The sequence below is a fragment of the Loxodonta africana genome, chromosome 1 (assembly GCF_030014295.1).
Source record: "Loxodonta africana isolate mLoxAfr1 chromosome 1, mLoxAfr1.hap2, whole genome shotgun sequence".
NCBI lineage: Eukaryota > Metazoa > Chordata > Mammalia > Proboscidea > Elephantidae > Loxodonta > Loxodonta africana.
In genome coordinates, this window is record NC_087342.1 from 97,805,965 (window position 1) to 97,826,606 (window position 20,642).

General features: G+C 37.3%; 1 protein-coding gene across 2 annotated transcripts in view; it reads right to left on the reverse strand.

Moving 5' to 3' along the window:
* The window catches only part of SRPK1 (SRSF protein kinase 1), a 74,677-nt gene that overhangs the window by 24,195 nt on the left and 29,840 nt on the right, over positions 1-20,642 (reverse strand). For both annotated transcript variants that reach the window (XM_064285247.1, XM_010588056.3), the window contains 5 exons: positions 11,012-11,130; positions 9,801-9,909; positions 8,647-8,734; positions 7,181-7,268; positions 146-252 (listed from right to left, as the gene is read on the reverse strand). In XM_064285247.1, the coding sequence (XP_064141317.1) occupies positions 146-252; positions 7,181-7,268; positions 8,647-8,734; positions 9,801-9,909; positions 11,012-11,130 (511 nt within the window). The remainder of the gene's footprint in view (positions 1-145; positions 253-7,180; positions 7,269-8,646; positions 8,735-9,800; positions 9,910-11,011; positions 11,131-20,642) is intronic.

Here is a 20,642-nt window from a genome sequence, read left to right on the forward strand (position 1 = left end):
AACATGAATGCATAATTTTAGAAATTAAGAACAGTTTTTAAAAATAAGAAAAATTCTAATGGAAATAAGAAACTACTCATACTTTAAGAGTATTAAAAGAAAAAACAGCCTAAAATCCACACAGGAAAGAGTTTAAGATACATACTTGCTGAATAATTTTTTTGACACAAGGCAGTGGAAGCCCCTGATAATTTGACTTGATGATCCACTTGAGGAGATGATGCCCCAAAACTTCAAACACCATGCAGATATCTAGAGATTTGTTAAGGAGGAAAAGGGAAGGCACAAAGAACAGGGCAAGACAAGGTATGTTCCACTCCAATAAAATTCTTATATTATTTTCTTTCAGTATAAAAAATTACATGACTTAACTGAAAAAACAGCTGTTAATATTGTGAAATTCCAAAGGTTAACACTGCAGGCACTGAAAACAGAAAATTCGGAGGGGTAGAGGGTAGGAGGTTGGTTTACTGATAAAATTGTGCACATTCAAACACTTAGAGCTAAAAGGAAAAGTGAAACATGTAAATGCAATTAGTGAAAGCACTAAGCTTAAAGCAGTTTCTTCCCTGATGTCTAAACTAATACCCAGGGTAACAACAGCTCCCTCAACTGGTCTCAATCTAGTCTCAAAGCAAGGAAAAACATATTCTGCCTTAACTGTAGAAGATAATGTACCAAAACCTAAAAAAAAAAACAAAAACCTAGAAACCATAAATACCAACATCTTTTCAAAACAGAAAACTGACTTGCTTTATGCTTTGCCATCAAATCGAATCCGACTCATGGTGACCCCATGTGTCAGAGTAGAACTGTGTTCCAGTTTTCAGTGGCTGATTTCTCAGAAGTAGATCACCAGGCCTTTCTAATCTTGGTTCTAGTGCCACCATGTGTTCTCTTTAGGTATGAACTTCTTGATCAGACCATACAGTAGGAATAATCTTTGAGCCTATTAGTGTGTAAGGTACTGCAGAGATTTTAGTAGTAAAATACTGGTGTCTTCCACCCTCAGAAGCTTCTACATAAATTAGAAAGTCAAGATATACATATATAGTAATAACCTAGTGTCCAGACTTTTGTTTTAAATACGACAAAAGAAAGCCACTAAAAGAAAACTGGGCCTCTTAGAGAAATGGCCAAATCCAGGACTACCGGACAGGGAAAATACAAAGTGAACCTGCAACTCCTCGCTGTGCCAGCAAGTACGAAAACATATCAAGAGGAAACAGGAAGCAACTTGAAGAGAATGTCAGTGGCCAAACTTAAGGACATTTCAACATCAAAATAGTGAAGTTAACATTAATATAGAAATAGGATGAGACCATACTGATACTAAAATAAATAAGTGGGGGAGAAGATGAGGGAAACGTCATCTTTAGAGAAGAAAGCCAAGTAATAAATACACAAAGTATAACAAAAATAGAAAAATCACCATTTTATAACCACCATAGTAATAAATGATCCAGGTAAGAATCAATAAATACTAAAACCATTTGGCGAAAAACTGTTTGGGAAAAGGATCATCAGAATACCAGTCCACAAATTATTTATTAATTATAAAAGAAAAAAGGTACTTTTACAATGGGGAAATCTGAAAGACACTGCCTTAATCAAGTGATCAAACTTATCACCACCACTGGTGGGACAAATTTCCATCATGCACCCTCTGATGTGGAAACCCTGGTGGTGTAGTGGTTAAGTGCTACGGCTACTAACCCAAAGGTTCGCAGTTTGAATCCACCAGGTGCTCCTTGGAAACTCTATGGGGCAGTTCTACTCTGTCCTACAGGGTCGCTAGGAGTCGGAATTGACTCAAAGGCAGTGGGTTTGGTTTTGGTTTGCCCTCTGATATAATACAATAAGAACAAAACATCATCTATACAATATTAAGAAAAAAAAAAAAAGGCTAAACCCATTGCTGTCAATTTGTTTCCGACTCAAACCTGAATCTAATCATGAGGAAACAATCAGACAAATCCAAATTAAGGAACAAAGCAACTGGCCTGGTTTCCTTTAAAAAAAAAGATAAAAAAAAGTGAATGTCATGAAAGGAACTGTTCTACATTAAAGAAGACTGAATGGACATGACAACCTCAGGTAAACACAAATCAAAATGAAAATGAGATACCATTTCAAACTCGCTAGAATGGCTACGATAAAAAGACTAACATCGCTAAATGTAGGTGAGGACGTGGAGCAACTGGAACTCTCATACAATGGTGGTGGAGGTGGGAAATGGTAAGCCTCTTTGTAAAATTGACTGGCGATTTCTTAAGAGTTAAACATACACCTACGAACTTCTGCTTCCAGCCAAGATGGAGTAACAGGGTTTGGGTTTACCTACCCTCTTGCCTGGAACAACTACAACAACAAAGCACAGACAAAATACATGAAACAACAGTTTTTAAAACCATGGACATCAGGCAACGAACGCAATAATCCTGAAGAGAAGGGAAACAAATGAGTTGAGCCCTACAAATATCCCCATCTTACTGCCTTGAGAGAGTTTCTAGGCTGAAGTTGGTGGGGTGGACATAGACTAAGGAGTAGTCTAGCAGTCTCAAGGTGAACAGATGGAGCTGAGAGTCTGGAGACACCAAGGTAGCTAGAGTTCATAGAACAAGGTAAGAGAACTACAAAGAGACCCATGAATAACTGTAGAGGGTCTCCCTCAAGTATTCAGCAGAATACTAACCAGTATAAATATGTGAGGAAATTACCAGAGCAAACAGCCATGTAAAGGGATTAGAGGAAACAATGCCCAACATTCACACAGGGCTGGGAACAGTGCCTATTCCCACCAAACAGACTGGAAAAATTCATAGTCATGGGGCACTGGGTAAAGATGCAGGAAAACATGACCCAAAATAAGTATAATCAATCATTCAAAACTGACCTGGAACTGACACAGATATTAGAACTGGCAGACAAAGATATGAAATAGTTATAACCGTATTCCATACATTCAAAAAGTTAGAGACATGGAAGATATACAAAAAATACAATGGATGGGATTAATGGCAAACTGAGACAATGCAGAAGATGATTAGAGAACTTGAAGGCATTTGCAATAAACTATCCAAAATGAAACACACAGAGGAGGAAAAAAATCTACAAAAGAGCATCGGTAAGCCGTGAGATAACTTTCGAAACCAAACTCATTGCCATCGAGTTGATTCCAACTCATAGTGACCCTGTAAGACAGAGCAGAACTGCCCCCATGGGGTTTCTAAGGCTGTAAATCTTTTAAGGCAGCGAACTACCACATCTTTCTCCCATGGAGGGCTGGTAGGTTTGACTTGCTGACCTTTCGGTTAGCAGCTGAGCACTTAACCGATGTGCCCCCAAGGTTCCTTGGGATAACTTTAAGTGACCTAAAATGGGGAGTGGAGGGTGAAGAAAGTGAAAGTATCTGTTCTGTGCATTGAAAAGGCCTAGAAACAATGACCAATCTAGAAGCAATGTGCATATTTAAATCTGTGTTTAGATTCTGGGCATCATTTCCCACTAAAAAGAATTAGGGCTCTTTAGAGAAATGGCTGATTCCAGGTTTGGGACAAGAAAGGTACGAGATGAGTCTGGAGCATCTTTATGTGCCAGATAATAAAGAAACTGTCAAAGATATCTCAGGACATAGCAAAAGAAAAAAAGGACCCAAGATAAATGAAAACTTTATTTATTACAGCCAAAAATGGAGTATTTTTGAGCAATAAGAAGGAATGAATTACAGTTGAGGAAATGATGTGAATGAATTTCAAAAATCTGTTGAGCAAAAAAGCCACACAAAAGTATATATATTGTATGTCTCCATTTATATGATGGCAAAATTAATCTACAATGAAGGGGGATGGATTGGAAAGCTGAGTCAGGGAGTCCGGTGGGATAAAAGAATGCCCCCTATATCTTGATTTGGGAGAGTGTGTACTTTTGTCAAAACTCTAAACGTTGATAGAGGGAATGCTTTCTTCACAGAAGTATCCCAGCTAATAAAGAAAAAGAATAAGAGTATCAGACTTTTGCAACTCTTGATAAATCAGTGGAACTAAGCAACAATCACCAATGGCTGTAACCTCACAAAAAGACCAGACTACCAGACATTATGATACTAACAGAAGTACAAAAGACCACCTTGCAAGCAAAACAAACCAAATACCAAACCTGAATCTAACCACCTATTAGACCTACATCTAACCTTTAATTTACAGGAAATATGGGGGACAGAAGAACTTGTTAAATGCCACTCTAAGAATGCAATTAGCAAACTCCTGATGTGGGAGACTATGAACACGGAATCTAGCTTCTTCAAATAAACTGCGTGGGGAAAGAACAGGATAGAGGAATCCATAGATTAAGACATCCAAAGGGGCATTAGGGAGCTTTTTGGGGTGGAAATATTCTATACCACGACTAAAGTAGTGATTATATGACTGTAAACATTTATGAAAACTCATCAAACCATACAATTAAAAGCAGTGCATTTTAATGTATATAAACTACACATCAATCTGTCAAAAAAAAATTAAGAGATTTAAGAGACATATCAACCACTTGCAATGTATAGATCTTATGTGGATCCTGACTTAAATAAGAATAAACAAACTAAAAAAAAAAAAAAAAAGGCCACGAGGCATTTGGAAAGACTGTAACACTGATTAGATACTTGATGACTAAAAAATTGTTCTAATTACTTCAGGTGTAACAATTGTGTTGAGGTTGTATTTTAAAAGAGTCCTTGTCTTCCAGAGGAGCCCTGGGGGTGCACTGGTTAAGAGCTATGGCTGCTAACCAAAAGGTCAGCAGTTTAAATCCACCAGCCAATCATTAGAAACCTTTGGGGCAGTTTTACTCTGTACTGTAGGGTCACTATGAGACTCAACAGCAATGGTTTTGGTTTTTGTCTTTCTGAGATACATTCTGAAATAATTATGGATTAAATAAGATTTGCTACAGAATTATGAGGGGGAACAGACAAAAAGACATTGGCTATGAGGTCATAATTCTTAAAATAAGTAGTAGACATATGGGGATTTATTAAACTATTCTACTCTTGTATGTCTGAAACTTACCATAGCCAGTTTTTAAAAAATGAAGACTGCTTAAGGAAAAAAAAAAAAAAAATTTTTTTTAAAGCTATTCTTTTATAGCCTAGCTTCAATCTTAACTTTTGTGAAAAGCATTAAAATTTGACAATTTTATGCTTTGTTAAACTGTAAGTAGCAATATAAAACTCTTGGGGAGACAATGCGAAGAAAAACAAAAGGGTAGAAATTGAATACCGACTAAGAACTACACTCAGGGTGCACTATGAACAGTTAGCAAAAGAGACAAAGTACGTACTGGAAATAAAAAGTATGCTAAAGACATAGGTCACACCAAAACCAAAAAACCAAACCCAGTGCCGTCGAGTCGATTCCGACTCATAGCGACCCTGGAGGACAGAGTAGAACCGCCCCATAGAGTTTCCAAGGTGCACCTGGCGGATTCAAACTGCCGACCTTTTGGTTAGCAGCCGTAGCACTTAACCACTACGCCACCGGGGTTTCCATAGGTCACACAGGTGGTTAATAATGACACTCACTGGCTAATGTCAATATCATATATAGACTAGTTGTCCCTTCTTAATCATTCTTCACCCCTCCACGGAAGTAGAATGAACCAGTTTACATTGATGTCTACAGTAGCCATCAATGGCTACTTTGTAGTACATGGTCCTTTCTATTTCAATATGAGAAATCACACTGCTCCACAGAAAAAGCAGGATGCCTAGAGACAAAGAAAACCAGGGATGTATACGTCCATGCAGACACGCCTGTGAGACCTGAGATATGAGGATGACAGACTCCATTAACCTTTAACACAGCACTCCGAGTTACACCCTTTACAATCTCTAATAGCAGCACATAATGCAGCAGCCGAGACAAACGGGACCAGTAGGAGGAAGGGTGGAGAGAAATGGCTAAGGACAATGGGAGAAAAGAAATTGCGCCTAATGACAAATATCACAAGACAAAATAATAGGGCGGCAGAATCGGATGGTCGTCATGACTTCCGGTGTAGCTTTTTATTTCTTGGTAGAGACTTTTTTTCTTAATATAAAACACACACACAGACACACGCACACACTCTCCTCTCTCTAAGAGTAAGCCATCTACAAAGCGACCACAATAAGCACAAGATGTTTTTAAGATGAGATGGATAATTCTTATAGCAGTCTTCCTTAGAAATCCAGGGATCTGTGATCTGTACCTCTCCAAGCAACTGACTCACAGCTAACTTCAAATGATAGATAAAAGAAGTTCACATTATCACCTGCTCTCCCTCCTTTTTCATCCCCTCTTCAGGTTTCTCTCTGTTAAAATCTCTTCCCAGAGTCCACATGAAACTACAAAACTATTCTGCAGCCTGTCTCCTTAAAAAGAAAAGTTACCACTGGAATTAAAAATGTGTGTTAAGCTAAACATGTAGGAGCAGTAGAATGACATGTTTTTCCTTATACATTTCTAAGTAATTTAGGAACAGGTTATTTTGGATTCTCCAATCTAAATTAGATTCTATTTCATCTTTTACTCTGAAAAATTTGATTGGCCTTTGTAAGCATGGTTGTTACAACAACTTTTTAATTAATGCCACATAACTTTGATAATGACTTGTGAAGACAAATCAGCTAAGGTTTCTTTCAGCTCTAAAAAGCTGGATAAAAACACAAAACAAGTCAGTTTTTTCATTATGACAGACTATAAACAACCACACCTATTTAGACTCTAAGCACAATCTACATGCACAGGCTGTTCAACGTTAAGGCCTGGTGATAAGAAATAAAATCATGCCTTAGATTCTTGTTTAGCCTAGTATATATCATGAAAAATTGCTTCCCTTAAAATTTCTGTGCTGAAAAAGGTGACAGAACCTTTACTTAGTAACATAAGGTATTTCCTAAAAAAAATGTTTTGACTTTAGTTTAATTTGCCTGGAAAGGAGGAAAACAGCTAAGCAATGCCCTGAAAAATCACACAAGATAGACATGATTCACATGTGTGCGTTCGGAAGTTTACAATAAACGGTGATTTTACTATGGTTGGCCTTGAGAAGAGAGACCAATGCTATTGGCACAGATGTGGTTCCTTTCCTTGGGATAAAGTTATTACACAACTGATTTTCAGATAGGTTCATAAAAGGATACGGGTTCCATTAACTCCTGATATTTTAAAGTCATCTAGTAGTTGAACAACCATTTCTCTATTTGGATCATTAGGGTCTGAATTTCGAACCTATAATGGGGAAGACACAGTATTCAGAAAAGGGAAAGCATGGAAATAAAAATAGTGGGGAAAGGGGTGCAGCTGAAGATAACACCTGCAGCAAATACAACAAAGGATTAATAGCTCAAAGAGCTCATACAAACTTGTAACGAGATACACTAAAATTTCAGTAGCACAACAGGCAAAGACTTATTTATTAAATAGACAGTTCACAAGAAGAAATACAACTAACAAGGACTATTTTTCCTAATTCAACCATTTTGCTGCTTAAGTGCTGCCTGAAGATTGAAAGCTGCTGGTTTCCAGGCCGTGAAAAATTAAGGAGCTTTTACAGGATGCAAAACAGCTGCAGCAAAAACCACATTGTTTACTTAGCTGACAATATTTTTTCCCATAGAAAAACTTCCTCAACGAAGGAAGCAATATGTTGATTTAGTTTTTGGCACAAGCTCCGTATCTTGTCACAGACTGGCACTCTGAAAAGCACTACCTTAGACCTCTCCTGGTCCGACACCCTCACTTTACAAGTAAAAAATCTGAGGCTCAGAAGGAATAAAATGATGACTTTCAGGACATACCAGGACACAGCTGGGCCTAAACCCAGGTTTTTTGAACTCTGAGTTAAACTCCTGTTACCACACTGGCAGCTTCCTAATTTATAGTAGAATGGCAAAGAAACTCTTGATAAAATTTTCCTAAATTTCCAGGTATACGTGGAATTAATACAGTATTTTTATATTGCATATTTGTTATAACATATACCTAATCTATCTATCTATCTATATATATAGATAGATAGATAGATAGATATCTACCCATCTATTAAAAAACAAATGTTACGTATTTGTTCTCACAACCTTCTTTTTAACCACAGTAGGAAAGAAAAACATGTACGGCAGTGCCACCTGGCACATAAAATGTGTTCAGTAAACATTTTTGTTTATTTGAGGTGTTTTTTGTTTTGTTTTGTTTGGTGTGGGAGGGGCAGAAGGAGGAATCCCCATCACAGCACATCACACTAGTTCTATACTACATGCACTGAAGGTGTAAATGTTATTGTCTTCCTGTGCCTTTTTAAGGATGTTGGACTTTACGGTCAAAATTAAAAAAACCAAACCAAACCAAACCCAGTGCCGTCGAGTCGATTCCGACTCACAACGACCCTACAGGACAGAGTAGAACTGCCCCATAGAGTTTCCAAGGAGCGTCTGGCAGATTCAAACTGCCGACCCTTTGGTTAGCCGCCATAGCACTTAACCACTACATTACCAGGGTTTCCTGGTCAAAATTAGCCATGTTAGAAGAGTCTACCACTTGGTATTTGTGTTAATTCAATAAAACTTTAATTACAATGCTTTGCAGTTCACACATGTGATCTAATACTCACTGATTTCAGCAACCGGATTTCATCTAGTGCCGTTTCGGTATAATGTTCAGCACTTTTAACTACTTTCATTGCCACAAACTTCTTTCCTCTATGAAACAAACACAGGCAATTAAGCATGAATATCCTACCCTCACTTTAGGAAGCTAAGATTTAGCTCTAACTGGCAGATGATACTCACTGGCTAATGCTGATGTTATATACAGGCCCTTCTTAATCACTCTCCTCGCCCTGCAATGGAAGCAGCATGAACCAGCACAAATGCTGATTTTGTGCTTCCCTGTACATGAACACAAGTTATTTCTATGGGATCACTATGACCATTAATCATACTAACTAGCCAGGTTTGATTTACAGGAAGAAAATCTGTTCTCAGATAATGTCAGTCACCTAACATTTTCTCTAAGTTAAAATCCATCCTCTGAATGTCTCCCTGAATCCCAATTGATACCATGAAATGGGGAGAAACAAGGCAAACACAAATCAGAAGTATCCTGTATATTTGTATGGCAAAAGCTAAGAGATTAAAAGCTGCAATACTTTCTTATAAGAAGCCGGAAGAAATATTTGGATGAAAACAAAATGACAAAAATCATAAAAATCAAATGATAAAAAGTGAAGGGCATATATAGCAATTACTGTCGCATGAAAGACCAAACATACACTTGTAGATAAACATTCAATGTTAAAGAGATATTTATACTGTGAAGAAAACTCTAGACAGCATGGCTGAGCAGATCTATTATGAAAATAGAAGAAAAAAAATAATTTCACAAAGCATGGTGTAGGAAATTATCTTAAAAATTTAACTCTAGTAAAAGACAACTATTAATTCACACACCATGTTGCCAGTGAATATCTGTAATGCTTTGAACCGGGGAGTTCCAAAGGCTTTATTGATATTAATTTAATTAATTTCCTTTCGCTAAGGTAGAGGGGCAGATAAATATAACTGATTCTTCATGACAGCAGAGTAATTTGCCCAAGAACATAAAGATTATCATCAAGAATACAATTCTAAAAAAGAAAAAAGAATTCTGATCATGAAGTCAGTCTAAAGCTAGACTGCAGCCCAAGTCATTTCTGGAAAAATCAGATAAGAACATCCAAGTATCACCTAAACAAAGTATTCTGCAGAACTACTAACTAAAACTTACTGAATATCCCATGACAACCATACTGTTGAAAAGTGTCCCCAACCCAGTTTTCGGATCACATGATATCTCCCGTTGAATAGGTCTCCAATTTTCACCAGGTGATAACCTCCTAGAAGAAATAACGGGAGGAACATATAGCTTTCATGAGAAGAAGCAGGATAAGAAACTATTACTGTTTAAATGATGAAGAGTAAGGAACGGTATCTTACATTCCGTTTTTTAACATCTATGGACCTTTTATCAACTAAACTGTTTCTTCTATATAATCAATTCAACAGAAGAAAATTTTACCAGCCAAGTCAGTCCCACAGTATTACTGAGCTCATTAAAAAAAAAAAAAAAAATCTTAGCAGTAAGACTATTTATGTTCAGCCAGTGCTGCTCTGTAGGACAGCCAGGTACTTTCAGAAATGTCATCCTCAAAGGTTATGTATCACAATATTCTTCCCCTTAATAATCCAATAGATTTATCGAAACACACAAAAAACTATGTATAGTTGCAGTCTGGGGTTGTTTTTCAGAAGGGAGAGTAACAAATTTCGACTTATTTAGCTTAAAAAATGAGGAAGGACACAGGAGGATGTGCTTCTCCAAATCAAATCAAAATCAAACAAGTCCTTAAAAGGCTACCAACAGTGGTGGGAAACAAAGTATTTTAACACCGATCTTTGCCTGCTGAGGATCAGGACCAGGTTCTTCTCAGAGATGGCACAGTGTTTTAAGTTCCTAACCAAGGATCCTAGAAAGCCGCATAAAGAAACAAAAGATAGCAGGCAACTTTATGACACAGTTTAAATATCTGTAACTCCAGTTTAATTATCTCAGCAACTAACTCTCTGAGAAAAAAGTAATAAGAAGTTTTTTTTTTAATCTACACACCAAAATGTTACCATTGCCTACTTCTCGGTGATAGGATTACAGAGGATTTTTATTTTCTTCTTTTTGCTTAATGTATTGCTGAAATTTTTAAAGATAAATATACCTTAGCATTTTTTAAGGCTAAAGGAGGTAAAGACATTTAATCTAAAAGTAGGTTTTAATAAATTCAGTCCAACTAAGAGCAAATACTATTTCCTATACCTTACAGAGAAGAATGCAACAAGCAGAAAGTACCAAAACTGTGCTTACACTGATAGGTCCAACAACCAAATGAGAAACCTGCAAGTAGATGGATCATGTCTTACTTAGTATTGCCTTACAGAAAGCCTCACCTTTACAATAATCATTGGGGTCCTCCTGCTCATCATCATCAGATCCCAGGATCTCCTCTTCCTGCTCTGGTAGATCACTCTCAGAGTGGGGTGCAGAACCTCGGTGCTGAGTTTCAGATCTAAGAAATGATACAAAAATGTTCATTCCATGTGGACTGAAGAAAATAAGACTTCAAGAAAATGTCATTATCCATTCTAGCCCTCCTCCCCCTAAGCCTTCAGATCACATAGATGGAATGCTATCTAGTGGCAGCCTAGGAAAACATCAGGTATAGCTTTACCTCACATTAGGGAAAAAAACCCCAAAAAACAAATCCACTGCGGTCAACTTGATTCCGACTCATGGCAACCCTACAGGACAGAACAGAACTGCCCCATAGGTTTTCCAAGGAGCGCTTGATGGATTCAAACTGCCGACCTTTTGGTTAGCAGTTGTAACACTTAACCACTACACCACCAAGGCCCCAGTTATGCAAGGAAAGGACTGCATTATAAAAAGTTAGTATATGATAATTAAGTAAAATCTGGAAGATACATAAAAATACAAAGGGGAAAAATTACATGAATCCCAATATCCAAACATAATCATTGATAAACCCTGGACACCTTCCAGTATTTTGTTATATCTTTATAAAAATACTTATCTGTAATTATATACCATACAAATTTGTATCCTGATTTTCCTATTACATTGTAAGCTTTTTTCCCTACATTCCTATGCGATCTCTTTAATCTTATGTGTCCCTTGGAAGTATTCCCACTTACTTTGGCACATTCCCCTCAGTTGGACATTTACCTTGTTTGTAACTTTTCACTTCTAAAAATAAAGCTGTTAGGTATTTCTGCATAATCCTTGCTCTGTATTTAGAATTATTTCCCTATTAGATGGGGATAGAAGTATTTTCCCCATTAATAAATGTGGCATGTTAAATGTAGAAAATTTGAAAAATACTTAATTTTAAAACATATATACCCATAATCTGAACAACTATTAATTTTTTTTTGAGTATTTCCTTCTAGTCTGTGGTCATAAACATTTTTGTTGTTGTTGTTAGGTACTGTCGAGTCAGCTTTGGCTTATAGCGACCCTATGTACATTTTACAGAGTGTCATGCAGTATGACTGCTTTTCAAAAGGTTGTACTGAGTTACATCTCCACTAGCCATATATGGGCTTCCAGCATTGACTTATTACTAAGTGCAGAAAACAGCTTCTTTCATAGGTATAATGATTAACAATAATTTTGTGATTCCTTTCTCCACATGTCATCAATTAATTATACCATAATTTTTGTACACTGAGAAGTTCAGAAGGCAGAAAGTCCTGGATTTGCGTTCAGGTCCTAATGCTTACTGCTAACTGCCTGCCTCACAGAGCTTTAAGCAGGAAAAACAGGGTACACAGCATTCCTTTCAATAGTTGTAAGAAATGGAATTTTACATGCCATTTTTTCAGTATCTATTTACTTTTTTATCAAATTGTTTCTTCCAAAAGTTTTAATTTGACAAAAGAAAAATTTATCAGCAAACCATTTACATGGTATTACCAGGCTGAAGATATATAAGAAATACCTTGGTCAGTGTAACTGATGACTTAGACTTTTGGTGGCCATTCCAACCTGCCTTAATTCTTTGTATGATTTTTCACCCCCAGGGTATAGAAAAGTATACAAAAGAACATCATGTTTGGTAAAGTAGAGAGTCAATGAAACTAGGGAAACCCTCAATGAAATGGACTGACATAATAGCAACAAAAATGGACTGAAAAATACCAATGGTCATGAAGATGGTGCAGGATTAGGCAATGCTTTGTTCTGTTACAGGTTAAGGTCACCATGAGCTGGAGTTGACTCAATGACAACTAACAACAAGTCGTTATAACAAATTGTTATAAAACTGCATGCATGAGTCAATGTGTTCATTCTTAGTGAAAACAAGGCTTTGAAACTTATTTACTATGGAATTACCTGGCCCATTTTCCCAAGCAGAAATAACGTGTCTGAATGAACATTCCCAAATTTGAAATTAAGACAGAATTCTGAAACAGATTCTCTGGTTTCAAACTTAATGACAGCATGTTGTTGCCTTTTACAATTAATTTTGATAGTAAAAACGCCAATCACAAAATTGTGAAAAGCAGTGAAAATAAGTACTGAAAGCCAAACACGTAATGCTGGAATATTAAAATTCCAAAAGTATCATGGAAGCAGTTGTGTTAAAAAAGTTATTTTTTAAAGATTGAAGCTATTTTTGGAAGCACATATACTTGTGAAATGTTGTTCTGAGTTATAAAACTCAACACAACTAAATATCTCTCCCAGTGACAGGATTCAAGACTGAACTATAAATCACGTCACAATGTGGAATACAAGTCCCGTATTGATGCAAAAGAAAATCTTTTTAATCTAAATCAATGGAGAAACAGATCACCTGTGGGGTGGAGGGATCCTCTTTTCCAACATTTTTAATTTCAAATTTTAAATAATACTTCATGTCATAAGTTTCTGTGTATTGCTTTAGTTTACATTACTATTCAGTCATTTCTCTCCTATCTTAGGTGTCCTCTTTCCTTAATCCCTTAGTCTTCCTTTTTCTTGATTTTCATACCGCACATGGGAGGTACACTCATCCAGATCTCTCACATCTTTTTTTTATCCTCATCCTTAACTGCCAGTCTGAGTATAAAAGAAATCGCTCTGTTGCCTTCTAGCTTCCAGGGCTGCTGCCAATAAACATAATCAATGCCTTCCAATTCCTGATCCTCAAAATGGGGCTTTTTTATTTAAAGGATCTTATTTTGTCCTCAAGTTCAAAAATTTCCTGAATGAGTTTTTTTAAAATCCACTTTGCTAAGTACTTTGTGTGTCCTTCAGGCTAAAAAAAAAAACTAAAGAAATCAAAGTTCTGGGAAAATTTCCTGCGTTTCACTGAAATTTTAATTCCCTTCATTTTGTCTACTCTGGAGCTTCTTTTTCCCCCTCCCCCAAATATTGTACCCTCTGGCCTGCTTCAAGGAGCCCTGATGGCGCAGTAGTTAAGCACTTGGCTGCTAACCAAAAGGTCAGCAGATTGAACCCACCAGCCGCTAGGGAGAAAGATGCGACAGTCTGCTTCCATAAAGATTTATAGCCTTAGAAACCCCCTGGAGCAGTTCTACTCTCTCCTATTGGGTCGCTATGAGTAGGAATCGATTCGATGGCAATGGGTTTTTTTTTTTTTCTACTTTCTCGATTTATCTTTCTTTTTAAGCTTCTATCGTATTTTTAATTTCCCACACCTTTTTGCTCTTGAACGTGCCTTTTTTTTTTTTTTTTTTTTACAGACTCCTGTGTTGTTTCAATGATGCATGATCTTCTCTTATCTTGAGGATACAATTTATAGTTTTAAGTTGCCTTCTGATCCTTGCATTGTCTTGGCTTTCTCAAACTGTCCATGCTCTTTACTAACGCATCACTTTAAATATGATGTCAGTCGAGGGACATCAGACAATTGAGAAAAAGCCTCTGTCATAAAAAGACAAAAACCAAAAACAGAAAAGAGAAATTTGAGGAAACAGAGACAGTTACTATTAGATCTCCAAGTAATGAGGAAGGTAAATAGATGACGTGAGAAAAGGATTCAAGGTCACTGTAACCATGATGGGTGTTAAAAGAAAGTTTACCAGATCTTTTCAAGGAGTTAGCGTAAAAAAATCTAAAACATGTCACAGAAAGAATTTTCAGCTAATTAACATTAAAATAAATATCACTCTCCCTAAAACATAAAAGGAGAGTTCTAAAATTATGTTTCTAAACTCTTCATATCTAATCTATGTCAAAACAAATTATATATATATATATATGTTCTCAAAGTGTATAAAATTTAACCCAATACATCTATGTGAAATGAACAACAGGTCAAATTTTAATTATGGTATGCTTTCAAAGGAATCTAATTCCTCTGAAACCTGATCAAAACACCAGTAATATAAGAAAAAGTAATATACTCAGCTAGGGTACAAAATAGAACAAAGGCAAAAATCTGAGAGGAAGGCAGAAAAAGAAAGAGGTAGAGAAGCTTGCCAGTTTTGCCTTTGTAATTTTCTAGCTGGACTTGACACAGACATTCTGGAAGGTTAACAGAGACATGATAAAAGCCAAATGAGTTGGAGTGCTTCCTCTTATCTCTTAAGGACTCTCTTAACTCAGATTCCATTTCTGGTATAATCCTCATTTCTAACCATGTTTCACCCAGACGGAAACCCTGATGGCGTAGTGGTTAAATGCTACGGCTGCTAACCAAAGGGTTGGCAGTTCAAATCTGCCAAGTGCTCCTTGGAAACTCTATGGGGCAGTTCTACTCTGTCCTGTAGGGTCGCTATGAGTCGGGATCGACTCGATGGCACTGGGTTTGGTTCACCCAGACTACCAAAATAAATAGTAAAATGAAAGTATCAAACGAGAATTTACTAAGAACCTTTTGTGGGCAGATACTGTATATTCACAATCACCATAAAGAATATGCTGTTTATGAGTTTTCACTTAAATGTTTCATGAATCTACATACACAAATTAACTACGCCAGTCACCTTTCTCCCCCTCCCTTTTTTTTTTAAGAAAACTTCACTACATTGGTTTTATAACCTAATAATGGATTGGTTTTTAAAAACACTGACCTAGTAATTCTTTTTAAAAACATCTTTATTGAGATATAATTCACTCACTTAACATTCATCATGTATACATAAACCCACCCATTTAAAGTGTACAAGTCAATGAATGGTTTTAGAGTTGTGCAATCTCACCATGACCTAAGTTTAGAAAATTTTCAACACTCCCACACTACAAAAAAAAAAAAAAAAAACCCAAACTCATTAGCAGTCATTAGCCATTATCCCCTCTCTCCAGTCCCTGGAAACCAATAATCTACTTCCTGTCTATGAAGGTGTCCATTCTGGCCCTTTTATATAAATGAAATCATATAATATGTGGTCTTTTATGACTGACTGACTTTCACAGGATGTTATTAAAAGTCCATACTGTAGTATGAAACAGTACTTCATTCCTTTTTATGGCTGAATAATATTCCATTGTATTGATATACCACATTTTGTTTATCCACCCAGCAGCTGACAGAACATTCAGGCTGTTTCCATTTTTTGGGTATGACTCATGCTGCTAACGAACACTCCAAAAGGAGAAGCATGTGTGGTCATGCTCACAGCAGCATTGTTTTTAATAAATCCACAAGGATATAACACAGTCATAGACATTAAAAAACTGAAGATAACGAGGCAGAGACAAAATGGAGGACTAGCCAGGTGCACTGAGCCATCTGCTGCAACAAAGACCAAAAAACCCAAGTAAAACAGGTACAAATATCAATCCTGGAACCCTGAACCTTAAATTAAGGGATAAACTATTAGATTGGAAGTTACTGAAGAGAAGAAACTGGTAGAAAACAGGGAAGGAACAGAGATATAGGGTAAAAGTTCCTGGCTAAACAACACAACTCAGCGTGGCCAACTTGGAATAAAACCAACAACCCCACACAAACAAAGGCACCTTTACAGAATCCCCAACAGGAGATAAAAGTACAGCATGGACACACCCAGGTCTAAGGCTGACCACGCTCGCTAGCTGCAACTCAAGTAGGAACCCAGACTTACCTAGTAACCACAGAAACACTCCTACAATCCCCACCCTCTGGCAGACAACAGCTATAATCACCCCATCTCGGCAACCCCAACTGCTAGGAACCACAGTACCAACCCACCGTATTGCCCTCCTCCATTTAACCTCCTCTGGCCCTGCCTTTGCTCCCTTTTCTACCCATCCTCTGCCCCGCTGGCTGCGCCCCTGAGGGGATGGAGCCCAGACCCCAAGCCCTTCCTCTCTGGCTCTGAACCCCTACATTGGCTGTGAGGGGAACTGACCCAGACTTCAGGCCCTTCTACGCCGGCTCCAGACCCCTCTCGCCGTCCACCGCAGGCCCAAAGGAAGCTGACCCAGACCCCAGGCCCCTCTCTGCCATCTCTGTACCAACCCCCGGTGCCCACAGCAGATCCAAGAGGACCCAGCCTGGATCTCAGGCCCCACCCTGCAGGCTCAGGATGCCACATCCCTGCTGACCACCACAGCCCCGCTCCAGCCCCTGGCCATTTCACACTGCAGACAAATGACCCATCTCTGCCCCTTACCCCCACTGGACCTGACCTGCTGCACCACAGCTGTGCAAAGAACCCTGCACACCTAGACGAGGCGGTGAAAAGCATCATGCTCACAGACAAGCAAGCAACAAAGCATGCCCAGTCCACCTGCACCAGACATAACAAAACAAAAAAGCAGGACGAAACAAACAAACGTACAATCAATAAAGAAAATAATACCTGAATGTCTCAGAGACAGCAGATAATATCAAAACTTGTTTAAAAAAAAAAAAAAAGATAAGATGGCATCAGTAAGTGACCAGAAAAAAGCACCAGGTGACCTTTCAGCAGAAGAAGAGGCCCTGGAACTACCTGATAAGGAATTCAAAAGTCTAATATTCAGGGCTCTCCAAGAGATTAGGGAAGAGATCAAGGACAACGCAGAAAAAGTTATGGAAAACACAGACAAAACCAACCAAAACATAGCCAAATTAAGGGAAACACAGACAAAGCAATAGAAGGATTCAGGAAAATAATACAAGAACAAAATGTCAAAACAAACAATTAGAATCATACAAAAACAGTAATTAGAAATCCAAAAGATAAACAACAAAATTTCAGAAATGGACAACACAATAGAAGGCTTTAGGGGCAGATTTGAAACAATGGAAGACAGAATCAGAGAAATTAAAGACAAATTCAAGGATGCCACTTGTTTGAGGAAAAACCAGAGAAAAGAATGAAGAAAATCTAAAAACCATGTGGGATACAACCAAGAGCAAAAATCTGCATGTGGCTGGAGTTCCAGAACAAGGGGAGAAAATAGAGAATATCACTGAAGAGTTGTTGACAGAAAACATCCATAATATCATGGAAGATGAAAAGCTCACCATCCAAGAAGCTCAACAAACCCCATATACGGTAGACCCCAAATGAGTGTCACTAAGACATACCATAACCACACTTGGCAAAACCAAAGACAAAGACTCCGGAGGGCAGCTTGAGAAAAAAAAAAAGTCACATAAAAGGGGGAAACAATAAGACTAAGCTTTGATTACTCAGCAGAAACCATGCAGGCAAGAAGGCAATGGGATGACATATATAAAACCCTGAAAGAAAGAAACTGCCAAACAAGAATAATGTATCCTGTAAAACTCTCTCTCAAATATGATAGCAAAATTAGGAAATTTGCAGATAAGCAGAAGTTAAGGGAATCTGTAAAAACCAAACCAAACTTTACAAAAGTTATTAAAGGGTGTCCTTCGGTTAGAGCCAACAACCCGAATCTAGGACACAGGTCACTATCAGCCAAATATCAACCTAGGTAAAAGATTTAAAACAGGGAACTAGAGACGTCAATATATAAATGATGACAACGTCAGAACAATAAAAGGGGGAATATGCAGTATAGTATAGAACTTTCAAATGGAAAAGAAGTCAATGCGTTATCAAGTAATAAAACACTGGTTTGAACTTTGGAAGATAAGGGTAAATTTCAAGGTAACCACAAAGAAAGTTAACAAACCTACACATCAAAATAAAGAAGGAAAACACAAAGTCTCAGTAAACACAAAATCTACAAGAACAAGAGAAAAAAGGAAATTTCACAAACTAAAGGAACTCAGCACAGGAGAGTAAGAGAAACAAAGAAAACATCAGCACTGCAGGGGAAAAAAAAAAAGCCCTACAAAATGACAGCAATCAACTCATACGTATCAATAATCACACTGAATGTAAATGGCTTAAATGCACCCACAAAGAGACAAAAAGTAAAAGAATGGATATAAAAACATGACCCATCAATATGCTGTCTACAAGAGACACATCTTAGACACAAAGACACAAATATATTAAAAATCAAAGGATGGAAAAATATATCAAGCAAACAGCAACCCAACAAGAAAAGGAGTGGTAATACTAATCTCAGATAAAACAGACTTTGAGGCAAGTCCACCATAAAAGACAAGGAAGGACATTACATGATACTTAAAGAGACAATCCACTGTGATGACATAATCATAATAAACATCTATATACCCAATGACAGGGCTTGAAAATACATAAACTTTAACAGCAATGAAAAGAGAAGCTGACAGTTCCACAATAAAAGTAGTATGAGAATTCAACACACCACTCTCAGTAAAGAACAGAACATCGAGAAACTCAGCAAAGATACAGAAGAGCTAAAGGCCACAATCAACCATCTTGACCCTCACAGACATATGCAGAATGCTCACTCAACAGCAGTAAAGTATAACTCCTTTCCAACACACATGCAACGTTCTCCACAATAGACCACGTCTTAGGCCACAAAGCAACCCTTAACAAAATCCAAAAGACTGAGATAATACGAATCATCTTCTCTGATCAGAACATCATAAAAGTAGAAATTAATAACAGGAAAATCAAGAAAAAAACAAAAACAAGCTCAAATACGTGGAAACTGAATAACACTCTGGTTAAAGACCACTGGGGTAATAGAAGAAATCAAAAGTGGAAACAAAAAATTTCTAGAATCAGATGAGAATGAAAACACATCATACCAAACCTCTGAGACACAGCAAAAGCAGTACTCAGAGGTCAATTTATAGCAATAGGTGCACACATCAAAAAAGAGACAAAATCAAAACGTTAGCCTTACAACTCAAACAAATAAAAAGAGAACAGCAAAAGAAATCCATAGCCACCAGAAGAAAGGTAATATGAAAAACTGTACTCCACAAATTTGAAAACCTACAGGAAATGGACAAATTTCCAGAAACACACCATCCACCCAAAATAACACAAACTGAGGTAGAAAACCTGAACAGATCTACAACAAGAAGATACTGAAAAGGTAATTTAAAACAAACAAAAAAAACCCTACAGAGAAGAGCCTTGGCCCAGATGACTCCACTGGAGAACTCTACCAAACATTCAGAGAAGAGCTCACACCAGTACTATTCAAACTACCTCAGAACACAGAAAAGGAAGGAATATTTCCAAATTCATTCTATGCAGCCAGCATAACCCTAATACCAAAACCAGACAGATATGCTTCCCCCCAAAAAATTACAGGCCAGTATCTCTCATGAATATAGATGTAAAAATTCTCAACAAAATTCTAGCCAATAGAATTCAGCACCATATAAAAAAAATAATACCCCATGATCAAGAGAGATTCATACTAGGTAAGCAAGAAGGATTTGATATTACAAAAATCAGTCAACATAACCCACCACATAAATAAAACAAAAAAATCATATTATCATCTCAATCAATGCAGAAAAGGAATCTGAGAAAGTCCAACACTCATTCCTGATAAAAGCTCTTAGTAAGATAGGAATAGAAGGGAAATTCCTCAACATAATAAAGGGGATCTATACTAAACAATAAAACCCTGGTGGCGTAGTGGTTAAGTGAATCGACTCGACAGCAGTGGATTTTCATTTGAGTATATACAAAACAAACGGCCACCATCATTCTCAAAGGAGAGTCTGAAAACATTCCCCCTGAGAATGGGAAC